Source organism: Monodelphis domestica, chromosome 1, assembly GCF_027887165.1.
Source record: "Monodelphis domestica isolate mMonDom1 chromosome 1, mMonDom1.pri, whole genome shotgun sequence".
In the NCBI taxonomy this organism is placed as follows: Eukaryota; Metazoa; Chordata; class Mammalia; order Didelphimorphia; family Didelphidae; genus Monodelphis; species Monodelphis domestica.
In genome coordinates, this window is record NC_077227.1 from 206,734,377 (window position 1) to 206,756,942 (window position 22,566).

The 22,566-nt window shown below is 39.1% G+C and overlaps 1 protein-coding gene across 1 annotated transcript in view; it reads right to left on the reverse strand.

The window, feature by feature from the left end:
• Window positions 1–8,875, reverse strand: part of TGM5 (transglutaminase 5) — an 87,916-nt gene extending 79,041 nt beyond the window's left edge. Inside the window, exon 1 of the mRNA XM_007472435.2 lies at window positions 8,734–8,875. Coding sequence (XP_007472497.1) covers window positions 8,734–8,743 — 10 coding nt within the window. The 5' untranslated portion in view covers window positions 8,744–8,875. The remainder of the gene's footprint in view (window positions 1–8,733) is intronic.
• Window positions 8,876–22,566: the final 13,691 nt, after the last annotated feature.

Sequence of the window (22,566 nt, forward strand, 5' to 3'; positions counted from 1 at the left end):
CACATCTTATAATTAATAGATTCTAAACCTATTTTATATCATGAACCCCTTTGGCACTCCATTGAAGCCTATGAACCACTTTATAGATTAATGTTTATAAAAGTATAAAATAAAATACATAGGACTACAAAGAAAAATTGAGGCTAATGAAAATTCAAATGTAATTTTTTCCCACACAAGTTCATAGATCTTCTGTAATCTTTCCAAGACACCAAGTTAAGAACCCTTGTCCCAACTGATCTTTACACCTCTTGCCTCTCCTTTGCTTCTAGTCTATCCTACATTTTGATGTCTGCTGAATCTGCCCTGAATACAGCTTTGTTTCAGTCATTCCATAGCTTAAAAACTTTCAATAATTTCCCATTGCTTATGGAATAAAGTCTACATTCCTTAATCTGTTATTTAAGACCTTGTATGATCTGGCCTTGTCTTCTCTCCAGCCTCATCTAACATTACTCTTTTTTTTTAAAGCCTTTTAAAGCCTTACCTTTTGTCTTATAATTGATATTATGTATTGGTTCCAAGGTAGAAAAACAGTAAGGGTTAGGCAATGGAGGTTAATTGAATCTTAAAACTGCTCAAACTCTACCTTAAAACATTTGGTTAAGGCTATTCCCATTTAAACAATGAAGGTACTTGATCAGGAATGTGAGAACTCTAACATTACTCCACCCATACTTAGGCATACTTTAGGGGAAGATAAAGTTGTAAAACTCCTTAGTGAACAATGAAGGTACTTAACTCATACTTATAGTGAGGCAAAAGCCCTTAAGCTAGGTCCATTTTTAGATCTAATACAAAAGGGTGCTAAATACCTATGAAGGTCAAATTAATCACTAAAAGGTCAGGCAACTTGCAAGGGGCAAAGAGGTATGAACTTACTCAGAAGATATAATCTACCCAAAGAAGGTGAGAACTAAAAACTAAGAATGGTCAGTCCTTTGGAAAACGTCTACTGTGATTAGTAGATGTGAAAATTTAGGGGAGGTGACATAGGAGAAAATTCTCTTTAAAAGGAGGTCAGAAGCCTCTGGACTGAGTTCAGCTTAGGAAGCTGAATTAGAGTCTCTCAGTGGCTGAACTTAGTTGAGCTCAGGAGCTGAACTGGAGGGTCTCTCTGAACACTAGAGTTTTGCTTGGAAGGATCTTGTGGTGAGTGATTAAAGACTGACTTAGTTTTCTCTTTTAAGGAGAAAGGCCTAGTAGGCCCTATTTCCTCTTACTCTCTCTTTCTCCTTTTCCTTAATTCCTTAATTTGTATTAATTAAAATCTCCATAAAACTCAGCTGACTTGGGTATTTCATATCTGGGAATTTTTCCCATGGCGACCACTTTATTTTTAATATAAAATCAAGACACTAAAAATTTATCTTTGCAGTTTTGTCAATTTAAAATCTTAAACCCATATTTTCGCGGTCACAGTTTATGGCAACCACTCTTTTGTCTGTAACAAAGTGACTTACCCAGGGTGATGCAACTAGGAAGTGTCTGAGGCCATATTTGAATCCAGGTTCTCCCATCTTTAGCCCTGGATCCCAATCCACGGAGTCACCTAGCTATCCCTTGATTTCTAATTAATCTGCCCCAAATATGGCTTTGTTCTTGTTTTCGTGCATTTTAAAAACTTTCAATAGCTTCTCATTTCCCATAAAATAAAGTCTACATTCCTTAGTTGGACATTTAAGACCTTGCATGATCTGGTCTCATCTGTCTCTCCAACCTCATCTGACATTACTTCTTAATGTGAACCCTCTGTTTCATCCAAACTTAACTCTTTGCAGTGTTCTGACCTTAGCTTGGGCTTCATAGTTGTTAATTAAGTGGGCCCCCCTTCTCCAATACATCCTTCCCCAGGCTCCACATTTCCTAGCATGTTCTTTTCTGTCTTCTCCATACTACTTCTCCTTAAGGGGCCATCTTAGGTCTCGCTTCCTCCATGAAGCCATCCCAGATACACTTAACTCATCATCTTCTAAAGGTCTATAGTATTTGTAGCCACAGAATTGTAGAATTGAAAGGGATCTCATAGCTATTTATTGCAACCTCCACCTGATGAAGAATTCCCTCTTTAACAGAGGTGTCTGGGTGGCAAAGTATGAATACAATGCTGACCTTAGAATCAGGAAGACCAGGATTCAGATATTATTAGCCATGTGAGCTTGGGCAAGTCATTTAATCTCTGTCTCAGTTTCTTTAACTATTAAATCGGGATAATAATAGTAACTATTTCCCAGGATCAAATGAGATATTTGCAAAGTGCAACAAATGGCACCTTTTGTTGTTTAATCTTTTAGCTGTGACCAAATCATAAATGACCCCATAGCAGTGATGATGAACCTTTTAGAGACTGTGGTGCCATGCTCTGCCCCCCCCCCAGGCCTTGTGCTATGCCCCTCCCCACCACTGAGTGCTAGGTGTACCTTGCTCTGCCTTACCCCACACATAGGAGGGAAGAAGCACTTCCATTGAGCCACTGAGTAGAGGGGTGGGTGAAGTGAGGAATGATCTCAGGAGCATAGAGAGGGGAAGGGGAGTGGCCCAAGCACTCTGCTCCCCTTCAGTTCCGACGCCTATGAGCTATCCATCTTACCCACTGTGAGCTTCCATTGGGCTGCTGGGTGGGGGATATGAAAAAATGTCATCAGACATGGTGGAGAGGGAGAGGGGAGAAACTCTACCCAAGTCCCTCTGCCTTTTTAGTTAAGATCTCGGGGGGGGGGGGGGAGGGGGAGGGCAGCCATGTGCCCACAAAGAGCACTTTGTGTGCCATCTTTGGCATCTATGGTATAGGTTCACCATCACTGATGCCCTATGGACTTTGCCCATGAAATTTTTCTTGACAAAAGACACTGGTGTCTTTTGCTTTGTGAATTTCAAAACTATTCCACCCTAATCATACCATTCTTTAGAAGATCTGATTTAGTTATTTCCTGATCAATAACAATAGAGATACTTGGAATAACAGAATCAGATCTTGGAAACCCACATTCTCCACCCTACTCAGTGTAACATGATTAGGAAGGGCTGCATCAAAATCAAGATTTAATTATTTGAGAAAATTACCTTCAACAGACATGTGCAAAAAAAGGACAGACCTCTAGGCTGTCCTAAGTCAAGCTTGAGCCACCATTGGCACATGTGAGATGCAGGAAGTGAGGTAGAGAACAGCCTCTGGAGTTCTCGGGACTTCCTTGAGGAGGACTAGAGTTCAGTTCGATCCTGGAGCTTGAGTTTGGAGGAGTCCCACAGACAGCTTTCCTTCAGACTGGTCACGTGAGTGATAAGAACTAACCCCTTTCCCTGCCTTGGCTCTCCAAGGCCTTAACACCCACTCTGGCTCAGCATGAGCCAGAGTGGTTCTGAGTTAAACTCCTTTCCTTCTCTCCCTCTTTCCTTCTCTCCCTCTCTCTCTCTCTCTCTCCCTCTGCTATTTTCTTCTTCCTGTTGTAAATAAATCACCATAAAAATTTGGCAGCTGACTTGGGTATTATATTATTTGGGATTTCCCTAGGCGGCCATTTAAATTTAGATTTTTTTCAGTCTCAACTATAATTTTAACTGTTATAGCTTCTCTAGTTGTATTATATTCTTTCATCAAATGCAAAAAGCAAAGCTAAACAATTAGAAATCAAGGAAACAATGTCCAAATAATGTCTTGCATATTTGGGGAGACTTGCTGTCAGCTTGTGCCGGAAGTGCTTGGTGGAGCCTTGCTGTAGGCAGCCCTCCCCTCTCACCCCAATGAACCATACCCTCTTTCAAGTTGTTTTCTGCTGGAAAGTTGCTTCAGTGGTCCCTTGTTGGTTCTTGCACTCTAGTACTCATTTTGAAGCATTATGCTAAAAGGTTCATTGGAGATGATTTCTCAGGGTGGTTCAAGCTTTCCTTGCTTCTACTCCACCAAGCATTTAGTGTCCACTGTGTGCCCCATTAAGTGTCTCCTGTTTTCTGCTCCTTTTCCCTCATCTGTAATGCTCCAAGCATTTCTTGTCTACTATATGTCAGATACCTAGCTAGATACAAGAGATAAAAAGGCAAAAATGAAATGGGTTCTGCCTTCAAGGAGCTTACATCTAATCAGGGAAGGAGAACACCCCAGGCATATATAAATTTACACAAAGTGTAGCTAGTGCTTCTCTCCCAAAATGGCAAGCCATTTTGGGAGAGAAGCACTAGCTATTAGGAGCATCAGGAAAGACCTCAAGTAGGAAGCCACATTTATACTGAGCTTTGAAGGGAACTAGAGGGTTTATGAGGAGCAGGTGAAGATGTGGTATGATCTAATATATTATAGAGTTATAGAACCTCGGAGTTGGAAAGAATATTAGAAGTCACCTAATTCAACCTCTAATTGAAGGAAATCTCTCTATTTACAATAGCCCAACTAGTTCTCACTTTAAGACTCCAAAGATGGGAAGCTCATTACCTATCAAGGAAAGCATTCAATTTTTGTATGGCCTTCATTGTTAGAAACTCTTCCCTTATTTAGATGTCAGATTTATCTCTCTTTCTCTTCTACTCACTGATACAAGTTCTTCCCTCTGGGACGAAGCAAAATATGTATAATCTTTTTAGTCAGGAAGACTCATCTTCCTGAGTTCAAATCTAGCCTCATACACTTACTAGCTATATGACCCTGGGCAAGTCACTTAACCCTGTTTGGCTCAGTTTTTTCATCTGTCAAATGAGCTGGAAAAGGAAATGGCAAATCACTACAATATCTCTGTCAAGAAAACCCCAAATGGGGTCACAAGGTATGGGATACAGGTAAAAAACAACTGAACAACAACAATCTCTCTCTCTCTCTCTCTCTCTCTCTCTCTCTCTCTCTCTCTCTCTCTCTCTCTCTCTCTCATAAACCCTTACTTTCCATCTTAGAATCAATACTCTGTATCAGTTCTAAGGCAGAAGAGCAATAAGGGCTAGGCAATGGGAGTTAAGTGACTTGCCCAGGGTCACAAAACTAGGAAGTGTCTGAGGCCAGATTTGAACCTAGGACCTCCTGTCGCTGGGTCTGGATCTCAATCCACTGAGCCACCCAGCTGCCCCCAACAATTTCTCTCTCACATGCCATCCCTGGATAGGTTTTCTCTCCTCCCAACCTTCCAGTCTTGATTCTCTATTCTGGCCAAGAAACTCTGCTTTCCATTCCCACATGTGAGATTTATTCACTCCCACCCCTGAATCTGCTTCCATCTGTGACAGGTCTCCCCTACGCCATTTTTCTCCTTCAGACCAACACTCCATTCACCTCCTCTGGGAAATATTTTCTGGCTGAGATCAGCATTTGTACAGCTAATCTCCCCACTTCCTCAGGCTTCTGCAAGTACCTGTATTGTCCTGCATTCATCTATATTATTCTGTATAAATTGCGTATTCTTATTTCACATATATTTGTCCAAGATCTCCCATTAAATTATAAGTTCCCTGAGAACAGGGACTATCAGTATCTCTTCAAAACATTTAGTCTTTTTATGTTAAAAAAAATTATACTACTGACAGTTTCAGTAGGAAACATATTTTGACTCATTTTGGTAGACTTTGGACAAGTCAATAAATCCTGTTTGCCTCAGTTTCCCCATCTGAAAATGAGTTGGAAAAGGAAATGGCAAACCATTCCAGTATCCTTGCCAAGAAAACCCCAAATGTGGTCACAAAGAGGCAGACATAACTGAAATAACTGAACAACAATAATAAAAATCCAATTTAGAGGAGGAAGAGACCTTAAAGGACATCCAGTATAGCCACTCCATTTGAAAAAAGCTTATTGATATATTTTGCTTAATCCTAGATCTAATTTTCTCTCTGCTATCTCCCATTTCGTCTCTCATCTTCTAGATATTCACTCTCACCCACTCTTCTCCAGGACCAATTACGTGTATATACAAAGGAATAGATAGGAACATCCAACAAATATTGTTCATTCAGAACATTTTGAGAAATTTTGAGAAAAAAAGAGAAATTGTTCACAGTAGAATAACTTATACAATATTATGAAAACATTGAAAGTTTTAAGAACTCTCCTCAGTTTTGAAAACTTTAAGAACTATAACACAGGGTGACTAGATAGTGCAGTGGATAGTACACCAGGCATGGAGTCAGAAAGATTTATCTCAATAAGGAAAAATACACGTACAAAAATATTCATAGCTGTGCTCTTTATGGTGGCAAAATATTGGAAAATGAGGGGATGCCCTTTGATTGGGGAATGGCTGAACAAATTGTAGTATATGTTGGTGATGGAATACTGTTGTACTCAAAAGAATAATAAACTGGAGGAATTCCATGGAGACTGGAACAACCTCCAGGAAGTGATGCAGAGTGAAAGGAGCAGAACCAGGAAAACATTGTATACAGAGACTGAAACACTGTGGTACAACCAAATGTAATGGACTTCTCCATTAGAGGCAATGCTGTGATCTGAACAACTTTGAGCAATCTACGAGAAAAAGAACTATCCACATCCAGAGGAAACACTGTGGGAGTAAAAACACTAAAGAAAAACAATTGCTTGATTACATGGGTTGAGGGGATATGATTGGGGATATAGACTCTAAATGAACATCCTAGTGTAAACATCAACAACATAGAAATAGGTCCTGATCAAGGACACATGAAATACCCAGCAGAATTGCGCATCAGCTATGGGAAGGCTGGGGGTAGGGAAGGGAGGAATAGAATATAATTCTTGTAACCAAGGAATAATGTTCTAAATTGACTAAATAAAATTTAAAAAATAATATGGAAATGGGTCTTGATCAATGACACATGTAAAACCCATTGGAATTGTTTGTTGGCTACAGGAGGGGGGATTGGAGGAGGGGAGAGAAAGAACATGAATCATGTAACCATGGAAAAATATTCTTAATTAATTAAATATAATTTTTTCAATTAAAAAAAGAAAGGTTTATCTCCTTGAGTTCAAATCTACCTCAGGCACTTAGCTGTGTGACCCTGGGCAAGTCACTTCACCCTGTCTGCCTCAGTTTCCTTATCAGTAAAATAATATGGAGAAAGAAATGGGAAATCACTCCAGGATCTTTGCCAAGAAATCCCCAAATGGGGTCATGAAGAATCAAAATCCTCTGTATCAAAATATAAATCATCAACAAAACCATCAAATCATCAATCATCAAAAACAGAACCCTCTGCATGGATCCAAAGCCCTTCATAACTTGTCCCACCTTCTACCTTAAATAAAAAAGTTGACCAGACACAATTCCAGAGGATTCCTAACAGAAATGATGGACTCATACCAGAGAATTTGTTTTGCTTTTCTACGAATATTTGTTACAAAAGCTTTGGTTTTTTTTTCATTTGATAGGGAGAAGGGTGGCAGGGGAAGAAGAGGTATATTGGTCAATTAAGAATATTAACTTGAATAAAAAAAATATTTTGCATGGATTGCAGAACTATTTTGTTCAAGACAGCAGAAAGACAATGGCTACTGATTACAGGAAAAATTAAGACGTATCTCTTATAGCAGAGATTTAACCACTGGATCCCTCTCATCGTAACCCTCCCAAAACAGACTACTTCTAATTGTTATCTGCTCTTTGACACATCACTGGAACAAGGCTGTATTTTATGTTTTTGTTTCCTAAAGCTTCTAGGTTCATATTTGACATTGGTTGGACAGGGTATGTGCTAAGCCCAAAGAGAGGTTTTGTAAAGGTTGGGTGAGATGAGTAAGGATTTTACAAAGGAAGGAGGATTTACAGAATCACTGAAAACAAATTAAGAATAGAGGATTGTGATGTAGGGTGAGGTAGAAGAGAAGCAAGACACAGACTAGAGATCCCTGAGGTCAAGAAAAAATGGAAGAAGTTCCAGATCTCTCATTTTAGGTAGGGCTTTATGGATTTCAAATCACTTTCCTCACAATAATTTTGTGAGGCAGGTAGGGCAAGCTTCATCATTCCTACCTGAGGAAGGGAGGAGGAAACTCGAGAGGTTACTTGCCCCAGACAAGACAGAAGTTTAATGACCAAACCAGGACTAGATCTCAGGTCCATGGAGAGGCAGCACAGAGTACTGAAAAGTGCCCTGAAGTTCCAAGACTAACTATCACTTATTAACTGTGTGAACTTGGGCAAATCACTTCTCTGGAACTCAATTTCCCCATCTATAAAATGAAGAGATTAGACTACATTAGGGCAGCTAAGTAGTGCTGTGGATAGAGCACTGGGCTTGGAATTGAGAAGACTTTTATCTTCATGAGTTCAAATCCAGTCTCAGACACTTATTAACTAGATGACCCTGAACATATCACTTATCCCCATTTGCTTCAGTTTCCTCATCTGTAAAATGAGTTTGAGAAGGAAATGGCAAACTACTCTAGAATCTCTGTCAAGAAAACTCCAATAATAAAAAAGGACCAAATAACAAAATAGACCAAATCAACTCTAAAGCTCCTTCTAGCTCTAAATCTAAATTCAATATTATTTCATTTCTAGCTGTTTTGCCAGAGGTTGTGCTGACCTCCTGAATTTTGACCCTGGATTTTACTTTCTACATCTGGATTCCAGTTGTTTGATGCTCCCACCATCCCCCAAACTCCAGCTTCTTTGGTGTACTCAGTAGAGCCAAGTTCTTCTCAGAATTCTGTACCTGCTCTTTCAGCCTGGATCATTTTCCTAAGTTCACATCTCTTCTCCCTCTACATTCCCATTTTTTCTCTTCCTTCTCTGCTCTCTCAGCTATTGTTGGTATGTGTATACAGGTATTTCCTACCTTGCTCCATGGCTGATGCCTCTCTCTGGTCTTTGCCTGCACAGCAGCTGGATGGACTGGAACTTCAGGGAACCTGTGCCTATAACTTTGACCTCCCCTTTCATTCAATCAGTTCCAGGAGGTTTTGAAGGTGGAGCTGGCAAGGAGGCTTCCTCCTGCTTACAGAGCAGATCCCAACTGGTTTTCTTGGTTCACTTTAGGTTTATCTTGGCAGGGTTGCTTGGCTTACCAAGAGGTGTAAAGCCCAATGGGCTGTCAGTACCAAGTGCCACGTGGGCCTTTGATAATTATTAAACAATACTATTATTTCTCAGAAGGTGTATTCAACATTGGAAAGTGCCAGATAGAAGGGCGTCGTTAGCAGTGGAAAGGTAACAGAGAAGATCGCAGAACCAAAGTTTGAAGCCTCAGTGAACATATTAAATTTGACCAAGAATCCTCTCAATGACATTCTCTACAAGTGTCATCCAATGGCTACTTAAAGACCCCCCAGCAAGACGCAACCTACTTCCTCCCAAGGCAGCCCATTCCATTTTGATGGAGCTCTTAGGGTTTTTTTTCCACTTACTTGTATTGCAATCTACATTACTTCCATTGCTGTTATAGTCGAGTTCTGTCCAATGGGGTTGTATATTGTTGTTTTCAGTCGTTTTCAATCATATCCAACTCTTTGTGACCTCATTTGGGATTTTCTTGGCAAAGATACTGAAGTGGTTTGCCATTTCCTTCTCCAGCTATAATAATACTGAGGGAATCAAAAGAATTAGGAGAGCAAATGGCAAATTGTGAGAATTGAGTGAACCACACTGACTCCGTCTGGTGAATCAGTTCTGGAGCTGGCTTGGTCCCCTTTCTATTCAATTATGGGTCTAGTCCAAATTTTATCTTATGAGAAAAGTTTATACAATTATAGGAATTGAGAGAAAATCTTATTGCATTGTTTGAACCTACCCATGTGTGTCTGGGGAAAGGAACTATCTCTATCTGCTGTGTAGAGATTCTTTTTTAAAAATTTCATTTAATTGATTAATTTAGAGCATTTTTACAAGATTACAAAATCATGTTCTTTGTGTAGAGATTCTTAACCAAGAACCTAGTCTTAGGTAATGATGACCAAGAAATACAGTCAGACTCCAAGACTGTAATAAAGAGTTTTCTTAGAATTGTACAGCTCTAGCAACCCATGCATCTTATCTGAAAACTGGTCCCTACTGTTATGTTTATAACAGTTGAGGGGGGAGGAGAAGGGAATAAAGAGATTGGAGAGACAGAGACAGAGAGAAGAGAAGAGAGGAAGACAGAGAGAAGATAGATTGAAGAGACAGAGAAGAGAGGAGAGACAAGAGAGACAGAGGGACAGACAGAGAGAGAGAGAGAGAGAGAGAGAGAGAGAGAGAGAGAGAGAGAGAGAGAGAGAGAGAGAGAGTGAGAGAGAGAAAGGTGGTGGGGTAGTGGTAGAGAGGATGAATGATGAGTTAAACTCAGTTTAGGTCTCCTCCCTCTCACTAAAGGACTCAAGAGGGGTATCCCTGTGATGATGCTTGAGCATTATTGTTTCCATGTTCCATGTTCCTTTGATTATTTGCAGATACTTGGGGAGGAGTGGGACACTTCTTTTCCTGAATTCAGGGAACTGTCCCCATTTATTTTCCCCTTCCCACTTTAAAAGTCTCTAATCTTTCTTCCAATGTGAAATCAAATTACCTAATGTTGTATACATAATGATAAAAAGAGAGTGTGGATTTGACTGTAATTAATCATAGCAGGATCTTTACGTCTATGAAAGATTGAAACAGGAGGTACATTAGTCATACATTACCTGTGGCCCAGATCCCCATTCCCCAGACTTTGGGTTTACATGGATTAGGTCTGTTATCTCTTGTTGTTGTTGTTCAGTTGTGTCTGACTCTCCTTCACCCCATCTGGGGTTTTCTTGTCAAAGGTACTAGGGGGGGGGGAAATGAGACCAGGAGACAGACATTAAGTGCCTTGCCCAGAATCACATAGCTAATAAGTATCTGAGGCAATATTTAAACGCAGTTCTTCCTGAATCCAAGTCCAGCAGTCTATCCACTACCCAACCTAGCTATCCTTTATTGAAGAATTATCAAGTTCTGGCTTCTGCCCTTTTAATAAAATGGTTAGATCTTTACACTTGATAGGAAGGGGATTTTCAAATACCCCCCCCCCCCCACACACACACACACAAACCCACACAAATTCATACTGTACTGTACTTTTTTTTTTTTAACCCTTACCTTATGTCTTAGAAATAATACTCAGAATTAATTCCCAGGGAGAAAAGCAGTAAGGGCTAGGCAATGGAGGTTAAATGACTTGTCCAAGGTCACATAGCTAGGAAGTGTCTGAGGTCAAATTTGAACCCGGGACCTCCCATCTCCACACCTGGCTTTCTATCCACTGAAGCCATGAAGCTTCCCCTGCCCTGCGCTTTCATAAAGATGATCTGGCCGAGAGAATCAGGATACAGAAAGAATACTGGTTCTGGAGTCAGATAATCTGGGTTTAAGTCTCATCCCTGATGTTTACTGACTGTAATAACTTAACCATCCTGGGCCCAAGGTCCCTTCCCACTCTAAATCTATGAACTTCTGATCCTCCCTGAATCTTGGGGTCACGCTTCATACAGCTCCTTGGATCAGTCCTTGAATTGTTGTCTCCCCATTAGATTGTTGGTCCTATAAGAGTATGGACTGTCTATTGCCTTTTTGGCATCTAGATGGTACAATGGATGGAGCAGCTTGAGTTTAGCTTCTTCAGGCCTTGAGCTCAGAAAGATTTGAGTTCAAATCCAAACTCAGATATGTGATCCTGGGCAACTTCTTCATTAGTAAATTGGGGGCAATAATGGCATTTACCTTTTAGGGATGTTGTGATGATCAAATGAGATAATTATAAAAAAGCACATAGTAAACACTCAATAAACATTAGTTATTATTATTATTATCATTATTATTTTTAATATCCCTAGCCATAGCGTCTGGCACTTAGTAAGAGCTTAATAAATGCTTGTTGATTAATTGATCAGTTCCTTACATATGGACCTATATATGGATTGGCAGATTCATTGAGTGACTCAGCCACATCCCAGAGGTCCATAGTTGACAAGTTTAAAGGCCATGACTATTCTTCCTATTGAGACAACTTGATGTCTGTCAGCATAATGATCCATCTGATTTCCTTTTAAAGACAAAAGAGATGGGGGCAGCTGGGTGTCTCAGTGGATGGATAGCCAGGCCTAGAAATGGAAGATCCTGGGTTCAAATCTGACCTCAGACTCTTCCTAGCTATGTGACCCTGGGAAAGTCACTTAATCCCCATTGCCTAGTAAAAAAAATTAAAAAGTAAATAAAAATAAAAACAGAGGAGCTGAGGTCACTTCATCTATCTTTAGTTGTTGGTCTTAGAAAACAGAGTATGATATGACTCTGCAGGCTGTAATTTAAACAGGGTAACTAGAAGGGAACAAGGGGGCTGCCACACCTAGTCCAGGAAAAGAATAAACCAAAAGGAATTCCTTTAGGCTGTGTATGTTTGAGTTTCATAAGAAGCAGAGAATCCAATTTGGCATAAAAGATGGAAACCACAAATGCACGTAAAACATATTTACCCAGCCAAGAAAATAAGTACAGTTTGTGTGTATCAGGGATTAATGAGAAGTGGGCAATGGGCCTAATGAGCCATTTTAATTAATTCTGCCTTTCATTTGCCTTATTTTTGGTTAGTGTCCCATGAAAGCAATTGATTTGGGGAATGGAGGGTGCCTTTTATGGTAGCTTAGTATATGCTAGCCCAGTGAGTAGAAAATAGTGACTTGGGTGATGTGTTCTAGGGACCATAGCACATTGCTTGAGGGACAATAAATCTTCTAAGACCCATAGTGAGAGAGCACTTGATCCATCCTAGCATCTTTCCCTTTCTTAGTATTTTGAGTTTTTAATATACATTTTTATAAATATCTGTGGTTTTTACCTTATTAAGATTTCCACACATACCCCATCCTTGCTTCTTCTCAGAAAATTATCCCTTGTGACAAACAAATAAGGGCAGAGCCAAGATGATGGAGTAAAGGCAGGGATTCACCTGAGTTCTTCTAAATTCCCCTCAGAAAAAGCTCTCCTAAATTCCCCTCATTAGAATAATGCCTGAAAATCAATTCAGAATTGGCAGTATCAAAAAAGAAAGGGGTAAAACAATTTCCCAACCTGAGACAACACAGGTCAGTAGGGAAGGTCTATCTCATGGCGATGAGAGTAGAGTACAGTCTAGTACAGGTCATGTCTTGGCAAAGTAGTAGCAGGCCTTCATGGTGACTGAAATGGCTGCAATGACTTTCAGAGCTCTCAAACCACAAACAGGAAGGAAGTCAGACAACTGGTCAGAAGGAGATTACAGGGCTCTCTCTGTTGGCATGGGAAGCTGGTCTCTGTTGCATTGAACATATGAAATTCTGGATTGTAGTCTCAGGACAAGGAGCACTAGCAGGGGCAGGGACTGTGATCATAGTTTTAGAGTGGAAAAGAGTACTACTGGTCACTCCTACTATACTAGAGCATAGGTCAGGAGAACAGAGAGCACACCTCACCTTAGATCCTGCCCCTTCAGAAGAACTGAAAACGTACAGATCTCTAGAACTAGCTCTGAAAACAATAGTACAAACACCTCAGGAGTAGAGTTCAACTTTAAAATGAAATTAAAAGTCAAGACATAAAATGGAAAAATAAGCAAACAACAATAAAAAGCACCTTATTATGAAAAGTTACTATAATGACAGGGAAGATCAAAACAAACTCAGAAGATAACAATGTCCAATAGCTATATACAAAACCTCCAAAAAAAAATACAAATTAGTCTCAGGCTCAAAAAAGCTTTTCTGGGAGAGCTAAGAAAATTTTTTAAAAATCAAATCACTGAAATTGAGGAAAAATTGGGAAAAGGAGTGACAGTGATTCAAGAAAATCATTTTAAAAAGAGTTGACATCTGTAAAGGAGGCACAAAAATGCTGAAGAAAATAATTCCTTAAAAATTAGAATTGGACAAGTAGGAGCTAATAACTCCATAAGACATCAGAAAACCATAAAAACAAAAAATAAAATAAAATCCATAAAAACAATTTTTTAAAAAAATGAAAAAATAGAAGAAAATGTTAAATATCTCATTGGGAAAAAAAGAATTTTCCTGAAAAACAGAATGTGGACAGATAATTTAGGATAATTATTGGACTGCCAGAAAACCATGATTCAAAACAAGACCTAGACATCATTTTTCAAGAAATTATTAAAGTAAACTGTCTCAATATGCTAGAAGCAGAGGATTAAATAGAAACTAAGAGAATTCACTAATTACCTTCTGAAAAAGATTCCCAAAAGAAAACTTTCAGGAGTTTTCATAGGAGTTTATAACCATTTCCAGAGTTCTCAGGACAAGGAGAAAATATTGTAAGCAACCAGAAAGAAACAGTTCAAATATTATGGAACCATAGTCAGGATAACACAAGATTTAAGAGCTTCTACATTAAAGTACTGGAGGGTTTGGGATATGATATTCCAGAATGGAAAGGAGGTAAGATTACAACAAAGAATATCCTACCCAACAAAACTGAGTATAATGTTTAGGGGAGGGGGGAATGGTTATTTAATGAAATAGAGGACTTCCGAGCATTCTTGATGAAAAGAGCAAAGCTAAAGAGAAATTTTGGTTTTCAAATATAAGACTCAAGAGAAGCATAAAATGATAAATAAGAAAGAGAAATCATAAGGGAATCAATAAGATCAAACTGTTTATATTCCTACATGGGAAGATGGTACTTGTAACTCTTAAGAACATTATTAGGGTAGTTGGAGTATGCATAAACAGAGAGTGTGGCAACAAGTTAACTATTATGACATAATATCCAAAAAACCTGAGAGATTAAAAAGAAAATTACACTGGGAGAAAAGGGAAGGAAAAGGTGGAATGGGTTAAATTATCTCATATGAGAGGATGTGGATTAATTGTGTTATTATTGCATTATTGATAGAGTTGTGAACTGATTCAATCATTCTAGAGAGAAATTTGGAACTATATCCAAAGGACCATAAAGTTGTCTATACCCTTTGATCCAACAATACCACTAATACAAAGAGATTTTATTATTTTCTTTAAAAGGAAAGGGATTTATGTGAACAAAAATATTTAGAGCAGCTCTTTTTGTGGTGGCAAATATTTGGAAATTGAGGAGATGCCCATCAGTTGCAGATTGGCTAAATAATTTGTGGAATATGTTTGGGAAGGAATACTATTGTGCTACAAGAAATGATGAGCAGGATGCTTTCAGGAAAACCTGGAAAGACTTACAAGAAATGAGCAGAACCAGATCATTGTACACAGTAACAGCAATATTGCACAATGATCAACTATGAATGATTTAGCTATTCTCAGCAATCCAACAATCCAACACAGTTCTGAAGGACTTATGACAAAGAATGCTATTCATCACCAGAGAAAGAATTGAATCTGAATGCAGATAAAAAGCATACTTTTAAAAAACTTATTTATTTTTCTTGCTGTTGAGGTAGTTTGGTCTGTGTTTTCTCTCACACTATGATTAATACAGAAATATGTTTTGCATGCCTTCACATATTTAGCCTGTAACAAATTGCTTGTCCTCTCAAAGAGAGGAAAAGAGAAGGAGAGATGAAGAGAATTTGGAACTCATTTAAAAAAACTATTAAAATTGCTTTTACATAGAATTGAAAAATGTTTTTTAAAGTGGAAGAAGAGAAAAATTTACAGCAAAATTAATAAGCATATTGAAAAAATTGGCATAATATATGCTATTCATTGTTATGGACCTTCATCCTCTGAAAAGGAACAGGACAATGTATCTTCTCACATCTCTTCTTTTGAATCAAGCTTATGCTTTTTTTTTTTCATCATTCAATTTCAATTGTTTTGCAATTGTTCTTTCCATTTACATATTTGTAATTATTGTGTATCATTTTCATGGTGTGAATTTTAGATTAACTCCACCCTGCTTAGTCTTTAGAATTCTAGAAACCAGGAATGTATACACCCCCACTTAAGGATTAACTATTAGGAGGATGGCCTGTGACTGACATGTGCTAGCAAGTGACAAATCAGAAACAACTGACAGACCCGCTGGGCTGTCCTAAGCCAAGCTTAAGCTACCATTGGTACATGTGAGACACAGGGAGTGATGTAAAGAACTGCCTATATATTTCACATTACTTCCTAGGATTGCTCTCTCTCAGCGAGATTGGGCTCTCTCCGTGCATTGGGAGCTCTGGGCAGCGTTTTGGCATGCTGGTGGCGTTTTGGTTCTGTAGTGTGGTTTAGGTGAGGCATCTTCCCTGAGAGACCTTGGTGAGTGGTAAGGCTGTTGATTCCTCCTTTCCTTGACCTCTTGAAAAGGCACTATCCTCCAAGGGAGCCCCTCATCTTGGAGGAGGCCTCATGGCTAGAAGTCGAGCTAGATTTAATCTTCTGAGAAGGCCCCTTGACCAAAGCTTCTGAGCTTCCCTTGGCTTAGGCTAGGCTGGAGAAAATCTTATACCCTTTCCTCTCTGTCTTCTTCTTAATTTCTTCCTTCTATTGTAATTAAACCACCATAAAAATCCCAAACTGACTTGAGTATTTTATTGGGATTGAATTTAGAAATCCCTGGCAACCACTAAAACAATATATTTAGTCCAGAACCCTAATTTTATCCCTAACAACGGGTATACTTACTTCACTTTATGTCAGTTCCTATAAGTCTTTCCATGTTTTTGTCATTTTTTTTACAGTGAATTAATATCCATTATATTCATGTATTATAGTTTGTGTAGGCATTCCTCAATAAGAGCCTTTCTTTCTGTCACTGATCTCTTAGGATATGTACCTTGCAGCAAAATCTCTGAGTTTGAATGGATGGATGGAGATTTAATTCACTTTATTTACATAATTCCTGATTGCTTTCTGGAATTGTTACACTGATTTAGGAATATTGATCAGGGTTGTGACCAGTCTTTATTTCAGAAGACTCATAATGAAACACTGATGGAAAGGTGATGGGCTGAGAGAGAGGACTAAAACTTTGGGGGGTGGGGTGCAAGGGGAACATGGCTATTATGGGAATTTGTTTTGCTAAACTATGAATATTTGTAATGAGGTATTTGTTTTTCTTACTTTCTGAATGAGGAAGGAGATCTTGAGAATAAGAAAAAAGCAGATTTTTGTTTGAAAGATTTTTAATTATAAAAAGAAAAATTATGGACTTCTAATTAAGACTAGACTTGGAAAACTAGATTGTTTATTAGCATTATATTTGGTAATGATGAATTAAAGCAGGTACATAAAAATCTTATGAAATCTATGACAAATCATGTAAAATAAGTGGCTGTAGCAAAGGACATAAGCATATTAAAATTTTTTTTACATAAAATATTGAAATATTTATTGTGGAATAAATTTCGTTATTTAAAAAAAAAAAACAGAATGGTTCTACCTATTCATAGGTCCACTAACAATGCATTGGAATGCTTTCTTTTCTATACTTCCCCCTGACCCCAACATTAATTTCCCATCTTTTATCATTTTTGTCCATTTATTTGGTGTGAGGTAAAAATTCATTGTTGTTTTGTCCTTTTGACTCACCATTTCTTTTATTTGAACAAAATAGTGAATAATTATATCATGTCTGAGGGGAAAAAAAAGTGTTTTAGGTTTTAAACAAGTACTGTTCTGAAGCATCTATTTTTTTTTTTAAAACCCTTACCTTCTGTCTTAGAATCAATACTGTGTATTGGTTCCAAGGCAGAAGAATGGTAATGGTTAGGCAGTGAGGGTTAAGTGACTTGCCCAGGGTCACACAGCTGGGAAGTATCTGAGACCAGATTTGAACCCAGGACCTCCTGTTTCTAGGCCTGACTCTCAATCTAGTGAGCCACCCAGCTACCCCTGGAGCATCTCTTCTTGAAGGTTTGGGACTAGGAAATTTAGCCACAGCATCTTTGAGGTTGGTTGTCCTAGGATTGATGGGCTCAGCAGGTTTGGAATCTCCAGTTCCCTGACTTTAAAATCAGACTTGGTAACCTTGTTTCAGATTTAGTGACTCTGAGATTAGATGTAGTGACTTTAGTGTTATATCTGGTAGCCTTGGAGACCTTGTCGTCAGACTTTTACTGACTTTGATGTCAGGCTTAGTGGCCTCCGTGTGAGGTGGGGGTGGGGTGGGGGAGAATTGGGGGGGGGGGGGTGGGGATGGAGTGAAATTAGAGTCTTGTCCCAAGAATGAATGACTCAGGCAATCTCCATGGGGAGGGAACAAGTTTTATTGAGCGAGGGAGGAAAGGAGTAGAATGGCCCTGGTGATGGAAAGGTTATGGTGATAGAATGGCCCTGGTGCTTTTTATCTTCCTTGGTTGTCAGGGACGGGCTCATTTGTTTGGGTGGTTGTTCCCTTGCCATTCTCAAGATACTGGTGTTCATTTACCCATAGTTCACCTTGATCATGGCCTTACCCATGGTTCACCTTGTTTCCCCATTGGGGGTTGTGAAGGAAAACCATGAGGCAAATGAGATGCTAATGATATGCAAAACACCCTGCAGTAGCTTCAGGTTACTTTTACCTGATTGGGTGCAGACTCCAGAGGAGGAAAAGTCCCTGGTTTGCTATGCCTATGCTGACTGGCTGGCTGCAGGGCTCTGTCTGCCTGGCAACGCACATGGGTGGTGGTGGGGTGTCAGGTCTTGGCGACTGTGGGACCATTAGGCTTGGTATTCTTAGGGTCATTTGGCTCAGAAACTTGCGGCTGGATGAGCTGGGAAACTTTAGAGACTGAATAATCTTGAGCCTGGGCATTTTGTGTCTGTTTGGGGGTCTGGACATTTGATGGCAGTCTTGGGGTTAGCGCATCTGGCATTTGCCCTAGGAATTGAGGGTTTGGTGGTGCTGGGTCTAAGGCCTTGATGCTCGAGTCTCCATGGTCTTTGCTCATGCTTTGATGGCTTTGGCAGTTAGGTGGGACAATGCCTGCACTCAGGAAGATCTGAGTTCATATCCAGCCATAGACACTTACTAGTCATGTGATCCTAGGCATGTCACTTAACCCCTCTCTGCCTCAGTTTCCTCATCTCTAAAATGAGGATAACAGCACCTACCTCTCTGGGTTGTTATGAAGATCAAATCAAATGAGATAATATTTGTAAGGCACTTATCAGAGTGCTTTATATAGAAATGTAGAAATTATATAGAAATGTTAGCTGTTATCATCATCATCATCATTAATATTGTTATTGTTAGTCTGAATCTTCTTCAGTACCTTCGTGTACTTCTTGGAAAAGGGTCTGTTTCTTAGAAACTTGGGCTTGATTCCTTTCAGAGATTTATATCTGTGCCTTAGGTTTCTGTGCCATTTTTGTGATTAGGCATGGGTAATATGATTCTTAGGTTTAGCCATATTTATACCAGTCTGTGCTAACAAACTCCATGGATAGAAGAGGAGAGAGACAGAGACAGAGAGAGATCTGGAGGTTTTTATGTGAATTTCTTTTATTAGTGATTTGGAACGTTCTTTCATATGATTGTTAGTAGTTTGCAGTTCTTTTGAGATCCTTTGATCAGTCATCTATTCGGGACTGGCTTCCCAGTATTCTACCTAAAATCTATCCTAGAGCCAAATACACAAATATATGAATTCTTCTTCCACCCCAGAGGCCTCTCATTCCAGCCCAGGCCTGAGAATTGTGGATGTGTACCAGATCGAGGCAGACTTCCTGGCATCTTAGTCAGACCGTAGGGAGCCCATTGCCTTTTCCTTTGGCTCTCCTTCCCATTTCCTAGAACTCTTTATGAATAAGTTCATCCATGAAAGTAGATAGAAACAGAAGAGGTAAAACTAATTTAAAGAAACCTTCGCCATGATCATGTAAACAAGAAGATGGCGGACTGGGCATTTTCTCCGATCCTTATGACCTCTCAAACCTCCAAAAAATAGGAATTAATTGTCAAAGATAAAGCAACTTCAGCATCTCTGTGATCTAGGATACAGAGAATAAAAAAGATTAAAAAAAAACAACAAAGCAAAACCCAAGAATTGAGGAACAGCAACCCTGAGATTACTCAGCACCCCTTCTCCACCTCTCATGCTCCCAGTGGCTAGGCTATGCGAGAAGACCCTACAAGGCTTATACCCAGCTCTCCCCTCCTTCTTTCCACTGCCATGGAGACCACAGCTCCAGGCTCTGGCTCATTCAGACCTCAACAACCAGTCTGGCTATAGCCCTGGAGGAGCAAAAGCTTCCCACTGGGGTTAATTCTACCCATCCAAAAGTCAGTTGGGGCAGAGACAAGTGTTAGAGGAGACTGAGATGCTGTGAGATCCATCCTCCAAGAAAACTATACTCATAGAGGATGGAGTCAAGAAGTGGGTGATAAGGAAAATTAAAGGGAAAAAATGATTCCTTGCAGAAGGAAACTCAAAGACCTCGAATATGAACAGATGAATCAACAGGAAAAACAAACGAAAATAAGGCTTCCAGATTTAGCAAGCAAATTTAGGAGTCTATTGAATAAATATTGCAAAACAAAAAAAAATTATCCAATACTAATGAGACAGAAGACTGAGGAATTTGAGGAAAATGTGGAATCACAACATGTTCTTCTAGGTTGTTTAAAAGAGGTGGTTTCTTCTAGGGTGGTTTAAAAGAGAAATAAGAATTATGAAGGCAGAATGCATGTCCTATGCAACAAAAAAATGAACAGAATAGAAAAACTTAAATCTGGCATGCCAAACATCACCAAAGAAACAAAAGAGAAATTGAGAGATTAGGAATGCAAATACTCAGAAGTTAAGGACAATTTAAAAGAAAAGAAGAGAAAAATAAAAACATTAAAAGAAAATGTGCTCCCTGTGCCAGCAAAACAGACAGACAGGATGTGTAGAAAATGCAAATACACAGAAATGAAGAATAACCTAGAAGAAAAGCAAAAAACCCAAAACATTAAAGAAAGTTGGGCAAGGCATTCTAGGGCAATTTAAGGATGAAAATAGAATAACAAACAGGAGAAAAATGAAACAGATTTGTAAGAATTATTTATAACAAATTGCTTTCTCCATCAAAGACTGGAACCATCATATTTAGACCCTGGCATCATTGTCCCGAATGTGTTTTTAGAAGAAGTAAAACAATGTACAATGGAGGGGCACCATGATGAGTAAAAGATATATGCTATGGGGACAGTTAGGTGGCTAGGTAGATAGAGACCCGGGCCTCGAGGCAGGAGGTCCTGGGTTCGAATCAGGCCACAGATACTTCCTAGTTGTATGACCCTGGACAAGTCACTTGATCCCCATTGTCTAGATATCCCTTACTGCTCTTCTGTTTTGGAGCCAATACTTAGTATTGATTCTATGATGGAAGGTAAGAGTTTTTTAAAAATAGAAATAATGATATAATCAAGGAATTGTGTAATAAGAAGAAAAAGGCTTGTTGTATGGTGCTACTGTAGGATGACAGTCAGAGGGTTCTACTCTTACATTCTTGGAATGTCAGGAGAAAGTAAAGAAAGTATCCAATACAGCAGATGAACATCTGGTGCTGAATCTGAGAGGATGTGGATATACAGAGTGAGCACCACTAAAACTTGGGAAAGTCGATGATGTAGGGTCAGATTGGAACCAATATTTAATATTGATTCTAACAGAAAGTAAGGGTTAAAATAATTGTTGGCACTATGTATGGAATCTAAGGCAGAAGAACAATAAGGGCTGGCAATGGGAGTTAAGTGATTTGCCCAGAGTCACACAGCTAGGAAGTATCTGAGGCCAGATTTGAACCCATGACTTGAGGCTTTGTGTTCCATCCACTAAGCTACCCAGCTGCCCTTGCCATTAGTTTTTCTGATTCAAATTAAAAAAAATTCAAATTCTGTATTTCATTCTTTTTAGCATCTTCTTGGCCACTGATTGATTCACAGTGTGATAGTATGCATGTCTGTTCTCCATTCTGAGTTTTACCTTGCCATCTATAAAATGGGGGGGCCTGGAGAGTCTATAAGGTTCTCTCTTCCTCTCTGATCTTTTTGAATGAAAACTAGTGATACAAGGGCAGTCCTTGCCCTCAGGGAGCTTATGTTCTATCTGAAGATATAGTATACATGTGTATGAATAAATGCAAAATACATAGAAAATAAATACCAAATAGTTTGGGGGGAAGAGAGCTAGAGATTTTAAAAAGGGATTATGTGTGAGGAAGAGCAAGAAGGCCATTTTGGTTGGACTGGAATGTGGTATAACAGACCTGGAAAGCCAGTCCAAAGCCTGATTGGCAAGGGCTTTTTTATTTGTTTGTTTGTTTGTTTTTATAGTGGAATGGAGGGAAGGCTTTACTTGGAATCAAGAGACCTGGGTTTGAATTCTGGCTCTAACTGTTGTTGTTGAGTTATTTCAGTCTTGTCCAACTCTTTGTGACCCCATTTAGGTTTTTCTTGCCAAAGTTCTTGCCATTTTCTTCTCTAGTTCATTTTACAGAAGAGAAAACTGAGGCAAATGGGATTAAGTGACTTGTCCAGGGTCACACAGCTAATTAACGTGTCTAAGGCTGGATCTGAACTTAAGAAGATGAATCTTCTTGACTCTAGGCATTCTACACACTATGCCACCTAGTTCCCCTAGCTCTGACATACTTTCTAGCTAATTGATCTAGAATTAGAAATTTCCTCTATGCATCAATTCCTTGAGGACAAGGATTATCTGTTTTGATCTTCATATCTCATATACCTGACATAAGGCATATATGGGTCAATTTTCTTTTGACCTCTTAATGGT